We start from the raw sequence: 15,913 nt of genomic DNA, 5'->3' as shown, positions 1-15,913 counted from the left end.
CAGTTCCCAGTTCTCTCGGGGCTGGACAAACAGGCTCCAGTAGCCCAGGGGCAATCTTCCCGAGCAAGCCACATCCTGAGAAACCGGCTCCCCAGGGCAGTCCACTAGAAAGGATGCATGAGGCTGGGGAGGGGCTTAAGCATAGGGAAAAGGATCGAAGAGGGTTTGGGCCAAACTCTGATGTGAGCCACTGTGAAGGTATGCTGGATGCGCTCTCAGAACAATGTCTACCCACCAGCTCTTGTTGCTGCAGTGCTGGGGGTGTGAGTGAGCTGCTGGGGGTCCGAGAGATCCAGTGAGGGGGTGTGAGTGATCCAGGGGGAGAGGGAGAGATCCACTAGGGGGTGTGTGATCTGCTGGGGGGTTATCTGAGAGATCCAGTGGGGTATGGGAGATCCAGTGGGGGTGTGAGTGAGCTTCTGGAGGTCCTAGAGTCCCCTTGGGGGTGTGAGTGATCCAATGAGGGTGTGAGTACCCTGCTGAGGGTCTGAGAGACCCAGTGGGGTGTGAGTAATCCACTGGATTACTTAGAGCATGTGAGATCCACTTGGGGTAGGAGAGATCTGGGGGTGTGACTGATCCAGTGGGGATCTGAGAGATCCACTGAAGGTGTGAGAGATCCACTGGTAGTCTGAGCAGTGCTCACCTTCACTGAGCCCTGATTACTTAGTGTGAGAGGAGATGGAGGAAGCAGAGTGGAGCTGGCCCAGGTGCGCCAGAGCAGTGCCCCTGCGGAGTGGAACAGGTGTGCCCACCTGCAGCCACCCCCACCCCCTAACTGTGGACCCGCTGAAGGGCTTCCTCCCGAGCATTGTCCATCCCTTCTGTCCTGGTTCGTTGGGTCCCTCACCTGGGAACCCCACAGGCAGAGGCTTGTTGTGGTGGTCAAGATCCTGGTGTGATTCTGGTCGCAGCTAATAATCACGAACACTGGTCGTATTGATGATCATTTTCATAGCCAGTTTGGGTGGACCAAGGGGATCCAGCTCCATTGCAAAAGAGCTCTTTCATTTAACAGTGTTCATGGTCATTTACGTGAGCCACACACAAATGCATTCCCTGTATGAAATGTGCAGCGTTACAGCTCTGTGCTGTCTTTCAGTCGGCTGAGGCTCCTTCCCAAGACCCTACACTGTGTAGATACCTGCACCCGACCGAAACACGTCGCCATGTCTTTGGCTTGGAGTCAGGGTTTTTCTCCCCTTTTTATCGAGCATTATGTACCATGCATTGCCCTACAACTTGGCTTTCCTCCAGGTCTGTAACAGCATTGACGTCCCTGTTAAGGCAGAAGAAGGGAGCTGGAAGGAGAGGGGGATCCATTTTTTAAAGGGTGGTCAGGAAAGGCAGTATTGGGGAAATGGTGTTAGGACAGAGAGGAGGCGCTACAGGGATCGGGTACAGAGCCAGAGGCTGGGCACGTGTCTGGCCAGGAGCAGCAGGGGCCAGTGTGGCCATGGCAGGAGAGGCCAGGGTGGGGCTGAGAGGTTACGTGACTGAGTCCCCAGGTCTCTTGTGGGAGACAGTGGTGGCTGTTAATTTTTACTCTGTGTGATCTTGAGGATCCTTCAGGGTCTTCATAGGCAGCCACTTGATTTGCTGCTGTCTGCAAACCCTCTCAGGAGGACGGTGGAGCAGAGAGGCTGTGGCAGTAACTCCGGAGACTGGGGACAAGGCAGGCCCAGGGATGGGGACACTGTGGGAGGGGCAGGTTCCAGGGCAGGGGAAGACCGGAAGTTCAGCTTTGGGCTTGCAAAGTGGGAGGCGTCAGAAAGGCAGTGTGACTCATGGTCTCGAGTCCAGGGCGGGGCCGCCCAGAGGGCTTCTGCACGTTTAAATCCATGAGACTGTGCCTGCGGATGGACATGGGGCCCAAGGCCTAGCCGCTGGGCACTCAAACTGAGAGGTGGGGGAGGTGAGACAGTGTCGTAGCCACTGCAGTAGGGAAAAGGCGGGAGAGTGTGATGCTGGAATCCAATGGCAGGACGTGGCTGGAAAGGGGGTGGGGGGTGTCAGTGGGGCCAGGGGCTGTGTGCAGCCCAGGAGTGAGAGGACTGGGCAATGAGAGGGTCCTTGGTGACCTTGATGAGCGTGGTCTGGGTGGCACAGAGGTAGGGGAAACCCAGCTACAGTGAGTTCAAAAGGGAACAGGGCAGGTATTGGAGACAGGAGAGAAGTCACTTCTAAGGAGTTGATTAAAAGGGGAAGCTAACCGTGTTCACTTACAAAGCTGACCATTGCTAAACAGGAAATCTGAAAGGCTCCAAAGTCAGAAACTTTTTGAGTGCTGGCCAAGGTGATAGCACAAGTGTAAAATCCCATGCCGTGAAACTTCATTGCATGATCAGCCTTATTTTTAAAATGCCATATAACATTGCATTCAGACCAGGTACATAAGGTCTGTGTGAAACATACACCTGAATTTCAAGTTTAGACTTGGGTCTCACCCCCACGATACCTCATTTCGTGTGTACCAATATTCCATGATCTAAAAAAGGAAAAATTCTAAATCTAAAACGCTGGTCACAAGCATTTTGGATAAGGGTTATTCAACCTTCATAACCTGCATACTTCATCTCATTCTCGTAAACGTCTGTAGAACCTTCTGTAACGGGAATTTAGTGCAATTTATCTGGCTATTTTCCTACCGGTGGACATTCACATTTTGGCATGCTTATTATTTTTTGGTTATTTAGTTACTTATGAGAGAGAGAGAGCTCACTACTGATTGATTCCCCAAATGCCCTCAGTGTCCAGGAATGGGGGGAAGCTAGGAGCTGAGAGCTCACTCTGGATCTCTGTGTGGTGGCGGGGTTGGTTACTTGAGCTGTCCATTCCCAGCATCCGCATTAGCAGGAAGCTGGAGTCAGGAGCTGGAGCCAGGAATCAAACACAGAGCCTGGGATGTGGGAGTTTCCTAAACAGCAACTTAACCATTAGGCCAAACATCCATGCTCCCCCCACCCACACACACTTTAAAAAAATATATTTATTTATTTATTTGAAAGGCAAAATTACAAAGAGGTAGAGGCAGAGAGAGAGAGGTCTTCCATCCACTGTTCACTCCACAAATGGCCGCAACAGCCAGGGCTGTGCTGATCTGAAGCCAGGAGCCAGGAGCTTCTTCCAGGTCTCCCATGCAGGTGCAGGGGCCCAAGGACTTGGGCCATCTTCTACTGCTTTCTCAGGCCACAGCAGAGAGATGGATTGGAAGTGGAGCAGCCGGGACTCAAACCAGCGCCCATATGGGTTGCCAGTGCTGGAGGTGGCGCTTTACCCACTGTAACACAGCACTGGTCCCACAGACTTTTTATTTTTTTATTTGACAGCAGGAGTGGGGGTTGCATTTCTAGATCAACCCCTGGATTTCTAGATCATCCTTGGATGATCCTGGGATGTTGACCACCTGTGCCTCTGTGCTTCTGTCTGGAGGACAGAGGTGAGAAGCAGAATTGCCGGGTCACAGAATATAGATCTTTAATGCTAATGAATACAGCCCAATTGCCCCCATGCAGTGACGTGCAGATTACTCCTAACCTCCCCAGCGTGTTGTCACCAAGCCTGTACTACTGCCCCTTGCTGCAGCACTCACAGGAGCTGCAGTCTGCGTTTCCCCATCACTCCTAAGGCTCACACCCTTACACACCTCTCTTGGGCACTCAGCCTTCCTCTTCTGCGCCCGCCTTGTCTCTTCCTTTCTTTCTTCTACGCTGGTGGGCGACAGAGCCCCCACTGCCTTGGTAGGACAGGGCAGGAGACTGTACCTGAGCTGCTGGCCCTGCCCCTGGTGTTGCCATAGCAACGCCCTGGCCGCCCAGCCCTTGTGCCCTCCTCTCCTAATGGACCCACCCCTGGTACTTGAATTCCATTTGCCTACACCCCAGGTTTTGACCCCTTGAGTTTGAGTGACGTGTGGTCTCATCCGGCGCAGTCCTTGGCCGAGGGGACACAGCCGTCCTGTCCCTGTTGCGACTCTTAAGACCTTGCCTTTCAGACTCCCTTTTCCCCCTCTTTTCCTCGGATCTGGAGCACACAGGGGCTGCTCTGGCTCCGTCCTACTTGGGAAGAATCGCAGCATCCCTGGAGACCAGGCCCCAGCTTGGACTCCTGGCTCAGCCACAGCAGAACAGCGTTGTCAGCCATTCCTCTCCTCTGAGTCCCAGAGCAATCAGTGACCCTGGAATGAGTGAAATGACTCACGTCAGCCACCACCAGCCCCAGCCCTGTCCATTCATTCCAGGCCCAGGGAGGAAACCCTACTCGCTCTGTCCAGCTTTTCCAGGAAGGCCAGGCCAGAGCTACTGCAGTGAGAGCTGACCTGCTAACAGCCCGTGACTGGGAAAGCTCATGGCCCGTGCCCTTGCTGATCAGCACATTCTGAGCCGGGTGCAGCTCCAGGCGGCCGCAATATAGAGGGGCTGGGGAGTGGGTGTGGAGGGCTGCCGTCAGCTCTAGCGCAGACAGCGCCGTGGAACACGGGGGGCTTGCCCAGGTGGGCCCTCCCATCCATCTCGCTGCTGTGGGACCCCTGCCCCCATCTGCGCATGTCTCCCAGCCTCCTGCCATGGCCCACGATGGCATCTTGCTGTCCCGGGCTGCTCCCTCCGTCTGACTCCAGGCTGCACGTCCCGGTGTCTCCCGGGAAGCTCCCTCCCTGACTTGTCTTCATAAAATGGCTCTTGCAGGGCCATAGCCTTCACTCCATCCCTTCCTCTGGCATGCAGTATCCCCTGTTGATGGCCCTCTTGGGGTCTTCTATGGTGGTCTCACCCTGGCGGTCCTCCTGAGCCTCTGGCTACTCCTCTTCCAAGCTGCTCATCCTATCCTCTGTGCCAAGTGCTTCAGGGTTCTCCTCCCAGTCCCCCTCTTTGCAGGCCTCCTGGGTGCCTGTGGCAGTTCCATAATGAAGCTAAGTGTGCAAACCCTGAAGTCAGCTAAACTCAACCCCACACACAAGTAGTGCCCCCTGCCAGCGGCCTGGCCTTGAGAACTGTCCCCAGCTCTGCAAATCTCAGCTTGCACGTCTGTAAAATGGAAGTAGTACCACTTGTCAGGAGCAGGTGAAATCATTCCCATAGAGCACTTGGGCCCGTGCATCGAGTGTGTGTCTGAGCACTCAGGGATAGCAGCTGTTGTCACCATGGTAATTATCATTCAGCACACGTTAGCTGAGTGCCTCCTGCCTTTACACCCTGGCCTGCAGCTGCCACCCTTGAGCCCCACTCCCTGGCACACTCAAGGTCACCTCTGACTTCCTACTGGACACATCTTGGAAAATGAATGCCTAATTGTTCCAGTGGAAGTCATTACTGCCCTGCCCTCTACCTTCTCTGTCCCAGCCCCTCATCCTGTGCATACCACGGTCACCAGCCCCTCCACAGGTGTCAGGGCTGTCACCTGGGGGTTCCCTCCTTGGGAACTGACCACCTGGATGGAGACCCCAGACGTCCAACCAGGTGCACACACACGCACATACATACTCATATATCCATGCATGCACACACATTCACCCAAGGCATGCGTGAACGTGCATGGTTACGTTGCCTGGTGCTGTGCTAGCAAAGGGTGCTGCCAGCCTGGGGGTGGGGTTTGCTGCGTGCATAGGAAATACTATTTTCACCTTTCAGAAAATGGGCAAGATGCTTAAACCTGTTTTTGGAAACCAAGGCAATTCCATAAAGAGGTTAAATGAGCAGGCTCTGAAAGTTAGGCAGACTCGGGTTCCAAAAACAGGTGGTGCCACCTGCTACATGGTATGGTCTCAGGCAACTGTGTCAACCTCCAAAAGCCTCCACTTGCACATCTGGAAGGCAGAGGTAACAGCACCTGTTGTCCTGATAGACAAGGGTCTCACATAGAGCCCTTCCTTGGCAGGTGCACTGGCAGGTGCATATGTGCTTTGGAGACTCCTGTGGAGGGCATGAGGAGGTAGACCAACAAGGGACGGTTGTGTTTGCACTGACACAGTAAGAGGAGTGGAAACAGAGGAGAGAGCAGAGAAGGTGACTTCTGACTTGGAGACAGATTGACAGCAGGGCTGGAAGGGAGGGGTTTGCTGTCAGGGCTGGTTGGTGGTGGGGCCCTGGATAAGAAGGGGAGGAGGAGCAGGTCTGGGAGAGACAGGCACCTGTTGAGTTAGCATGCGGTCCCTGCAGAGCCTCCCACACGTGGTGAGTCTGAGGTTCCCACGTGAGCTCCCAGGGATGCATGATGGAACAGTGGGCAGCTGGGACAGCTCTGGGCATGGGTGGGACTTTCAGGGAGAACCAAGGTGCATGCAGTCGGGGACTTGGGCATAGATGTGCGTGGTTAGGACCTGCAGGACTGGAGGAAGGAAGAGCTTCCTGCTTCCAGCAGCATCTGAGCCATGAAGGGGTCTGGAGTCTGCGGACAGGAACGGGCTGTTGGATTTGGCCTGAGCAGTGCCAGAGAGAGCCCAGTCTCCAGATGCAAGGGGATGATAGGAGAGACGCAGGTGTGGGCCGCCTCCCACAGCATGCCTGTCGGAGAGAGGAGGGAAGGACAGCCTCCAGCCACTCGCGGGGGTGAGGCACAGGGGTAGGTAGTGCCACGTTAGTGCTCAGCCCCACCTCTCCCGAGGTCAGCCCACATCCGGTCCTCCTCCACTGCCCAGCCAGGTGCTCCCACCTCCTGGGGCTCTGCAGGGCTCTGGGTTTGGAAAGTCCACAGCTTCGTCTCAGCAGCTGCTGCCTTTGCCATCCCACAGGTACCCTGTGACTCTCATCCCCGGGGTGGTGCTGTTTGCCACAGACTTGGCATGAATGAATGAATGAATGAATGAACGAACGAATGACCATGCTGGTGACCATGCTGGTGAGATCCAGTGTTGAGGAGGGCAAAGGTCACCCTCCTGCCCTCCAGGTCACAGCCCACCTGGGGCCTTTGAATGTCCGCGATGTTCAACTTGAAATCTGGCTCAAGTATTTACAGAACCAAATCAGTGGATTCAAAGAAGTGCTGGAGACAGGAACAGTGGTGATGAATAAATCATAATCCTTGTTTTCCTTTGCAGAAGCTCAATCAGCCTTATCAGTAATAACGGCGTTGAGGGATCAGCTGGGCGGGTTTGGCAGCTTAGGATGCATCTGCAGGAAGTGGCTCCCTGATGAACCTGGGACTTGGCCAGCCTTTCCAGCAGACCTGGGGACAGCGGGGGTGGGGTGGACAGGGCATAGAGCAGGTGCAGCCCTCAGCATCTGCAGAAATGGAGACAAGGAGGTCAGCTCCAGCCTCCTGCCTGCAGGCGCGTGGGCCCCCTTGCCCAGGTGACTGCAGCTCCCTGTGCCTGTTCTCTCTGTCTACCTAAGTCCTCAGGAGAGCAGGTGCCCAGGGCGTGGGGTTCGTGGCACAGACCACTCCCCCTCTTTCTGTGTCTTGTCATATTGCAGAAACCGTGGGCCAGCCCTGGGGTCAGCCACACAGTCAGGTTTTGCACAACTTGCTGGACTCTTGATCCACAGTGCCCAGAAAGCTCAGCCCTGGATCGAGGACGCCCCCCTCAGACACTGCTCACTCAGCTTGGGCAGAGGCTCAGCACAGCTCCAGGGAGTGGAGCGCTACTGTCACCAAGATTATTGAGCTCCTGCTACGTGCTGGCCCTGCACAAGGTGCCGCGGGGATGTGGAAGGAAGGGCAGGTGCACTCAGGGTTGTAACAGCGTGTGGTCTCGTGGCACGAGCCCTGTTGTAATAGAAGATGAGATACAGAACCAGGGAGGAGGCCCTAAAATATTCTGAGGATTTCAGTCTCCATTGAAGACCCCAGAGAGCACTCTGAAGAAACCTGGAGGCGGACGGAGGGCACCAAGCGGCCCTGCAGGCTCCCCCAAGAAGGGGGAAAGGAGAAAGGGAGAGCAGAGCGCTGCACCCACATTTCGGCTCCAGAAAATCCACACCCAGAGGCAGCACGGTCTGCCAGGTGTCCAGTTAGAAATCCCTGGCCATTAAAAGACAAAAGGCTGGGTGCTGGCGACTTGATCTCACCAGTGATTCTTGACCTATTGGAGGAACTCGAGACCCAGAGAAGAAAACTCATAACCAGAGGTGCACACCTGTCCATGCTCCCTCTGTGGTCCGCTGTGAGACCCGCCGGGACACTGGGGCCATGGTAACCCTTGCCCCGCACATGCATCCTTTGCACATGCCCCTGGTCTTGGAGAAGGATCTGCAAGTGTCTGCCAAATCCCGCCTGCTCCAGCCCCTTGCAGCCTTGTGATGGGAGGAGGCACAGAGAGGCAGGTGAGGTGCAGCCTAGGAAGCAGGAAGGCCCCACAGCTGCCAGCTGCCTGTCCGTGGCTCAGCCCAGCCTCACAGGCCAGGGTGTTTCCTCTGAGTCTGGCTGCCCCACGGCCTGGCTGCTGGGCTTGCAGAGCCGCCAGGGCTGTGCATCGCACACACTGGGCTGGGCAAAGTGTTGTGGATGCCTAGAAGCAGAAGTCCAGCCTTCCCAGGGCTGCTGAAGACTTGTGGGCGAGGGCGGAGGCTCATGCGGCGAGCAGCAGAGGGCCCAGTGAGTGTGGACCTTGGGGAGCCCAGCAGCTCCTCCTCCGGGGGCCACTGGCTAAGTGAGCAAAGGGGTGGGCACAGGTTTCTTGTGGTGAGTAGCGGGCTGCGCCAAGGGGTCTCACTTGACAATTCAAACAGAGTGGGCCGGGACAATAACCATGTGTCATCTGATACCTGCTAAGTTATACAGAGCAGAACTCCTTTTTTTTTTTTTTTTAAGATTCATTTATTTATTTGAAAGTCTGAGTTACAGAGAGACGGATAGAGATAGGTCTTCCACCTACTGCTTTGCTTCCCAGATGACCACAATGGCCAGTGCTGACCCAGTCTGAAGCCAGGAGCCAGGAGCTTCTTCCAGGTCTCCCATGTGGGTACAGGGGCCCAAGTACTTGGGCCATCTTCCACTGCTTTTCTAGGCCATAGCAGAGAGCTGGATCGGAAGTGGGGCAGCCGGGACTCAAACCAGCACTCATATGGGATGCGGGTGTTGCAGGTGGTGGCTTTGCCCACTCTGTCCCTGGAGCAGAACTCTTTAAATTAGGCTTACTCTGGGTGGTTATGGAGAAAGTGCTCCACTGTCTATCTGTGTGGTGCGTTATAAAGTCTTCCAAAAGTTCACAGAAAATGTGTGGTATCAAAAAGCTATGCATGGACTTCAAAATTTTTGTACCAAAATAAACTTATCTTTTAATTCCACTTTTCCATAAACTCATTGACATTCCCTCATATATCCACACACCATTTTTAGAAGGCAGTGGGTCACAGCACCTAAACAGCCAGAAGCCAGGGGCTGGCGCTGTGGTGCAAAAGGTTAACTCACCACTTATGACGCCAGCATCCCATATTTGAGCCATGGCTGCCCTGCTTCTGATCCAAGTCCCTGCTGATGCTCCTGGGAAGGCAGTGGAAGATAACCCAAGTGCTTCGATCCCTGCCTCCCTTTTGGGAGACCTGCATGGAGCTCCTGGCTCCTGGCTTCAGCCTGGCCCAGCCCTAGCTGTTGCAGGCATCTGGGGAATGAACCAACAGATCGAAGATCTCCTTCTCTGTCTCTCTCTGTCTCTGTCTCTCTGTGTCTGTCACCCTGCTTTTCAAATAAATAAATCTTGTCTTTAAAAAAGATCCACAATCTTCTGCTCAGGAGCCCACTGCTATAAGCCCAGCTTCAGGAAAGCCAGTTCTGCATGAATCCATCCACTGCACCGTTTCCATCAGCATCATTGTTGCCATGGTAACCAGTTACTGGGCCCTTTACTCTCCCCTCCTCCAACTCCAACCCTGGCCATCCCACCATGGGCCCAGTTTGCCAATCAGCAGACAGAGGCACAGAGAGCTCACAGAACCGACCTCTGCCCAGAGCCTGTGTTTCTTCTGCTGAGCCTCACTGTCTCCTTAATTAAGAAACCAGTTTTGGAGAGAATGCCAGCGCTGGGCGACGTGGGAATCTGTAGGTAACATATGATGGTACAGCTGTGCCCGTGCATGGACAGGACACAGCTGCCAGAACTGAAGGGGGCACCACACGCGAGTTCACCATCTGCAGGCCAGCAGAGAGCTGGAGCCCCGGTGCACATCCCATCACTCCAAATGCACACAGCGAAGCTCAACCACAGGTGCAGGGTGCCGCCTGGCTTGAGAGCTGGGGGCTGTTTCCCCAGGAGGAGCTGGGCCAAGCAGTCCACCCTTGAGCCCCCTGCTTTCTCTTCCCTGTCATCTCTGGACAAAACCCACCGCCCGCCAGAAATCACCCATCCCCTCCAGCATGGAAACAGCTCCCTTTTCTCTGGGGGCTAAAATGCAGCCAAAGCAATGCTGGCACATTCAACAGCACCCTCAGCAACAGCCGAGGGATGGCAGTGGGGAGTCCCGGCGGGGTGGGCCAGGGCCTGAGCGGCCCGCCCTGCAGATCTGTGCGTCTCAGAGCTGAGTTGCTCCTGCTGCGCTCAGTGAGCCGGCCCCGCGGGGAGCAGGTGCCCACTGCGCTTTGCTTATATTCAAGTAATAGATTCAGGATTCTCTGTGTGACTCAGGACAAGGCTGGGACCACCAGGCTGCATGTTGTCTCCAGACACCAGCTCTCACGTTGCGTTGACTGGTTTCGTTAAAATGCAGACCTAGCAATAGGAAACTCTGAGTGTCCTGAGATGTTTGACCACCGTGACTCGCGTCCAGGCCCTGCCCTGCACAATGATGGGGGCCACAGGTGCAGAACTGGGGAAGGCTTCAGGGCCTCCCCCTCCACCACCCAGTCTAGAGGGGCAGAAAGGCAACTACACGCGTGATTACCAGCCACGGAGCGCGTGCCCCGGCCGGGGAGACAAGGACTGTCTGGAGGAGATTTGGAAGGAAGATTCCTTGGAGGAGGAATCGCCTGAACGGATCTTGAAGAATGAGAAAGAACAGTCAGCTTAGGGAATCGCAGTCACTCATGTGGCAGAAGGAGCTTAGATGTGTGCTCACACACACACACACACACACACACACACACACACACACGGAGGTACAGTGCGAGAACAGGGAGCCACAGGGGTTGTGTGTTGGTCTAGTCAGTGGTGAGGATCCCTGGGCTCACACTCGCAAGTGCAATTACACGCAGACTCGGAATTGTGCCTCCGAAGTCCAGGACAGCTCCTGCACTGACCACTGCAGCAGTATCCCCGATCCTGGCCACAGAGAGGAGCTTCCCCTGCAGACAGAGGCAAGAGCAGGAGCGAGAGCTGACAGGGTGGGGATGGAGGGGATGAGAACTCAGTCAGCACTGTGAAGGGGGCACTGACCCTGGCAGAGCACTGGCCACTGATGTCACCTGCAGGGCTCCAGGCATGCAGAAGCCCCTGAGTTAGGCATGATGGCCCCTTTGTCCAGCTGGGAGGCCCCCAGTGAGTCACACAAACAGCTAAAGCAAGGAACCTCACCGTGCAGGCCCACCCGGCAGGATTACCAGCCATGGACCCACCCAGGAAGCAGCAGGGTCGCTGTGGGAGGTTCTGGGTGCTGGGGCTCAGGCATGACTCTCCCAGAGGCAGGCAGCCAGGCAGAAAGCAGAGGCAGGTGCAAGTGGGGCCAGATCTCTCCAGGCCTCGGTAACAAGAGCCCGACTAAAATGTGATCTGCTTTATCACCAGTAATTGCAACAGTTCCTGGCACATAGTAGGCATTCAATAAATAGTGACTGGATGCATACGTGAATGCATTGTTGGATGAATCGGTGGGAGATTGAGTACATGGATGGATGGATGGATGGATGGTGTGTGGATAGATGCGTGGGTGAAGGAATGCAAGTAGGATGGATGGATGCATGCATGGATGGATGGATGCGTAGATGGATGGATGCGTGGATGGACGGACAGATGCATGGATGGGTGGATGCGTGGGTGGACGGACAGATGCATGAATGGATGCATGCATGCATGGGTGGACGGACAGATGCATGGATGGATGGATGTGTGGATGGATGGATGTGTGGATGGGTAGATGCAAACACAGATGGATGGATGGATGGATGGATGGATGGATGGATGGATGGATGGGTGGATGAGCAAACCTGGAGAAATAGAGAAGCTAGGAACCCAGTGGGGAAGAGAAACTGATTAGGCAGGCTGGCTACACCTGCCACAGGGGAGAACCTTGGGCAGCTGCTGCTGAGTTGCTCCAGCACATGTGCTATGGAACCCAATGGGAAGTAGGGCCCAGCAAGCTCAGGCCTGCTGGCCTTGGCTCCCATGCCAGGGGACAGGGCAGCTGGGGTGCTGGGGTAGGGCAGGGACTGACCTTAGGTGTGCCAGTCCTCATGCTCCCTGTGTGTGTTCTCGGCTTGCAGCCCGCTCCAAAAGCCTGGTGATGGGGGAGCAGAGCCGGAGCCCCGGGCGCCCGCCGTGCCCCCACAAGTCGGGCCCTGTGCTGAAGGCGGGCTGGCTGAAGAAGCAGAGGAGCATCATGAAGAACTGGCAGCAGCGCTGGTTTGTGCTGCGCGGGGACCAGCTTTTCTACTACAAGGACAAAGATGAGACCAAGCCCCAGGTGAGAAGCACGTGTCCCCTGTCCTGGGGGTGTCATGGCACGGTGAACTGCACCCAGGACGGGGAGGGTCAGAGACCCTCCCTCCGGACCACTGCCCACCAGCACTGAGCCGCTCATGGTGATGTCTGGCCCCACCCCTGTTCCTGGCCTCATAGCCTGCTTTGCACACCCACAGCTTCTGTAACAAAAACGATTCCTTCAGGTGCTGGTGGAGAGCCCACCTTAGTCGCTTAGATGCAACTAACCTCAGATGCAATTTATTCTTAAAAAAAAAAAAAAGGAAGAAGAAGAGCATCAATATTGAACAAACACTTTTCCCTTTGTAAACCACTGCTTAGTCCCTAAACGGATGCAGCGTAACAACTATTTGCCTGACACCTACACTGCATCACATGGTATAAGTTGTCTAGCGATGGTTTAAATCATACTGGGGGATGTGCACGGGTTATATGCCAGCGCTACGCTGTTCTGCTGTTCCGTGAAGGGATTTGCTCGGCCGTGGTTTCTGCTGTCTGTGGGACTCCTAGAACTAAATCTAGGACGCTGGGGGAGGACAGGGTCTCCTTGGGGAAACCGTGGATGGGATCTGGGAAGGTTTGTCCCAAAGGATGCTCCTCGTTGGGAGTCACAGAGCCTCAGCATGGGGGGGGGGGTCTGCAGCCCCCGTGATGTGGGGGCAGAGAGGGGGCCTCCGTGGCAGGAAGACGTGGGGAGGCGCCTGTTCTGCCTCCCTCAGGCCCTCTAAGTAGGTCGAGGTGCAGTATCGGGGCAGCGTGCGTCTGGGCTGAGCGCTTCTCCCCCACTTGCTTTCCTCCCTCTGTGGGGATGGGGGAGGGGTGGAGAGGGGTGGACAGCCGACTGCCTCGCCAGCTGCTGCTCCCACAGGAGCTGGCTGCCAGTGTTGTGTTTATCCTAAAGGTCACCTCTGTTTACACAAAGTACGTCTGTTCCGTTCCTGACGGTGACGTCAAGCTCGCCTTTACAGGATGGATCCAGGAGGCCGACGCTTGGCCTAGCAGTTAAGAGTCCAGTTCAGACAAACGTCCCGTATCAGAAAGCTGGAGTTCCAGTCCTGGCTGGCTCCTGACTCCAGCTCCCGACCAGTGCAGACCCCGGGAGGCAGTGGTCATAGCTCAAGGGTACGCAGGTCCCTGCCACCCACAGGAGAGACCTAGATTGAGCGCCCGGCTCTTGGCTTCAGACCAGCCCAGCCCCAGTCATTGCAGGCATTTGGGGAATGAACCAGCAGATGGACACCTCTCTCTCTCTCTGCTTCTCAAATACGATTTTTAAATAATAATAAAATAAGCTGGCGCCGCGGCTCACTAGGCTAATCCTCCGCCTAGCAGCGCTGGCACACCGGGTTCTAGTCCCGGTCGGGGCGCCGGATTCTGTCCCGGTGGCCCCTCTTCCAGGCCAGCTCTCTGCTGTGGCCAGGGAGTGCAGTGGAGGATGGCCCAAGTGCTTGGGCCCTGCACCCCATGGGAGACCAGGATAAGTACCTGGCTCCTGCCATCGGATCAGTGCAGTGTGCCGGCCGCAGCGCGCCGGCCGCGGCGGCCATTGGAGGGTGAACCAACGGCAAAGGAAGACCTTTCTCTCTGTTTCTCTCTCTCACTGTCCACTCTGCCTGTCAAAAATAATAATAATAATAATAATAAATAAGACATATCCAAGTGAAAACCAAAAAGCGCTTCACAGCAATGGGAGCTAACTGAACTTAAATATGCCGAAAACTGGTGAAAATGGTGAACTCTATGCTCCGTAGAATTTGCCACAATAAAAAATAGAGAAGCGAGAAGGGAAAGTGCTGCAGGGAAACCTTCGCAAGCGAAGGCGGGCAGGGCAGACACCGTGAGGGCGGCCCTGATCTGAGATCCAGAGCCAGGGAGGACGGATCCGCAGCACGGGGCCCTGAGGAAGGAAAGGGCACCCAGAGCAGCTCCGAGAGCAGAGCAGACAGGGACTTGGGGGTCAGCCACGGCCGCCTTCACGCCCGCACGCAGCGGCCTGAGTCCCTGCACCCACTGAACCGCTTTTCACTTCAAATTTTGTCATTTTTAAGATGAGACAGAATCGGTCTTGGAAAATACGCATGACCTTTCACCCCAGTTTCGACGAACTTCTTTTATTTTATTTTATTTTATTTTATTTTATTTGACAGGCAGAGTTAAGAGAGAAAGGTCTTCCTTCCGTTGGTTCACCCCCCAAATGGCCACTATGGCCGGCGCGCTGCGCTGATCCGAAGCCAGGAGCCAGGTGCTTCTCCTGGTCTCCCATGGGGTGCAGGGCCCAAGCACTTGGGCCATCCTCCACTGCACTCCCTGGCCACAGCAGAGAGCTGGCCTGGAAGAGGGGCAACCGGGACAGAATCCGGCGCCCCAACCGGGACTAGAACCCGGTGTGCCGGTGCCGCAGGCGGAGGATTAGCCTAGTGAGCGGCGGCGCCAGCTTCGACAAGTTTCTTAAAAGTCCCCCTTTCTGACCACTCCTTACAAGGGTGTACCAGGGACTGAACCGGGTATCGTTTGTGTAACTGAGGGCAAATCCTAGTACCTGGGCACTTAGATCTGAGCCCGTGTGTTCCCCCCAGCCCTGCCCCTCCCTTTGATGCCTCTCCCCCTCGGCCCTACCTCTGAGCCCAGCTCCCCAGGCCAGGCACCACCAATTTCCTTCCGGCCTCTGTGTGCTGTGTTAAAGACCAGCCTCGACCCCTCCATGGTGTGTTGGCTTTCCTGGCTGACCAGCTGGTGGCCAGTCACTCTGATGACTGTGACCAAAGGTGCCAGGGAGCCCTGCTGTAGTCCCCACTCCTGGCCCAGCCCACAGCATCATCACGCTGTGTGAGACCAGGAGCTAATGACCCTGAGGGTACGCAGGCTGCATCCCCATCAGCTGGCGCCATAAGGATCTTCCGTCCCCCTGAATTCCTGACCTGGACACTCGTCTCCCTCCCTTGTTGCTTTTCCTAGACCTCAACAGCTTCTTCTGGAAGCAGCCAATAGAGTAGAGGCATTGGCACTCACCAGAACATTCCCCACGATGGGCACATTGGATCTGTGCAAGAAGCCAGCTGACGCCAGCTTCTGCCCAGGGCTCCTGTGGCCTCCTGTGCTGGCTGGCACTCCCAAAGCCTCATGGGATGTTACTACTGTCCCCATTCCCCTCCCCAACAAAGCCTGCCTCCTGTATGCAGCCCCACTGCACGGGTGCCTGTGGATCCAGTGACTCAGTTGGCCCATGCTGTGCGGTAGCAAAGGGGCTCCATGCGCTTGTGTTTAATTGCATGAACTGCGGGTAATGGGCTAATTCTCAGGATCTGGTTCCTGGAAAAGCACGCCCTGCTCGCTGTCTGCCGTGATGGGCGC

General features: G+C 55.7%; 1 protein-coding gene across 12 annotated transcripts in view; it reads left to right on the top strand.

The window, feature by feature from the left end:
* ARHGAP22 (Rho GTPase activating protein 22) overlaps nt 1-15,913 on the top strand; it is a 191,336-nt gene that overhangs the window by 64,191 nt on the left and 111,232 nt on the right. For all 12 annotated transcript variants that reach the window (XR_011382574.1, XR_007916083.2, XM_051837514.2 and 9 more), the window contains one exon: nt 12,346-12,545. Coding sequence is in view for 10 of the 12 variants with exons in the window: in XM_051837514.2 (XP_051693474.1) it covers nt 12,346-12,545 (200 nt within the window). In the remaining 2 variants the exon portion in view is untranslated. The remainder of the gene's footprint in view (nt 1-12,345; nt 12,546-15,913) is intronic.

This window comes from Oryctolagus cuniculus, chromosome 15 (genome assembly GCF_964237555.1).
Source record: "Oryctolagus cuniculus chromosome 15, mOryCun1.1, whole genome shotgun sequence".
In the NCBI taxonomy this organism is placed as follows: domain Eukaryota; kingdom Metazoa; phylum Chordata; class Mammalia; order Lagomorpha; family Leporidae; genus Oryctolagus; species Oryctolagus cuniculus.
This window is presented reverse-complemented; position numbering and strand designations above follow the sequence as displayed.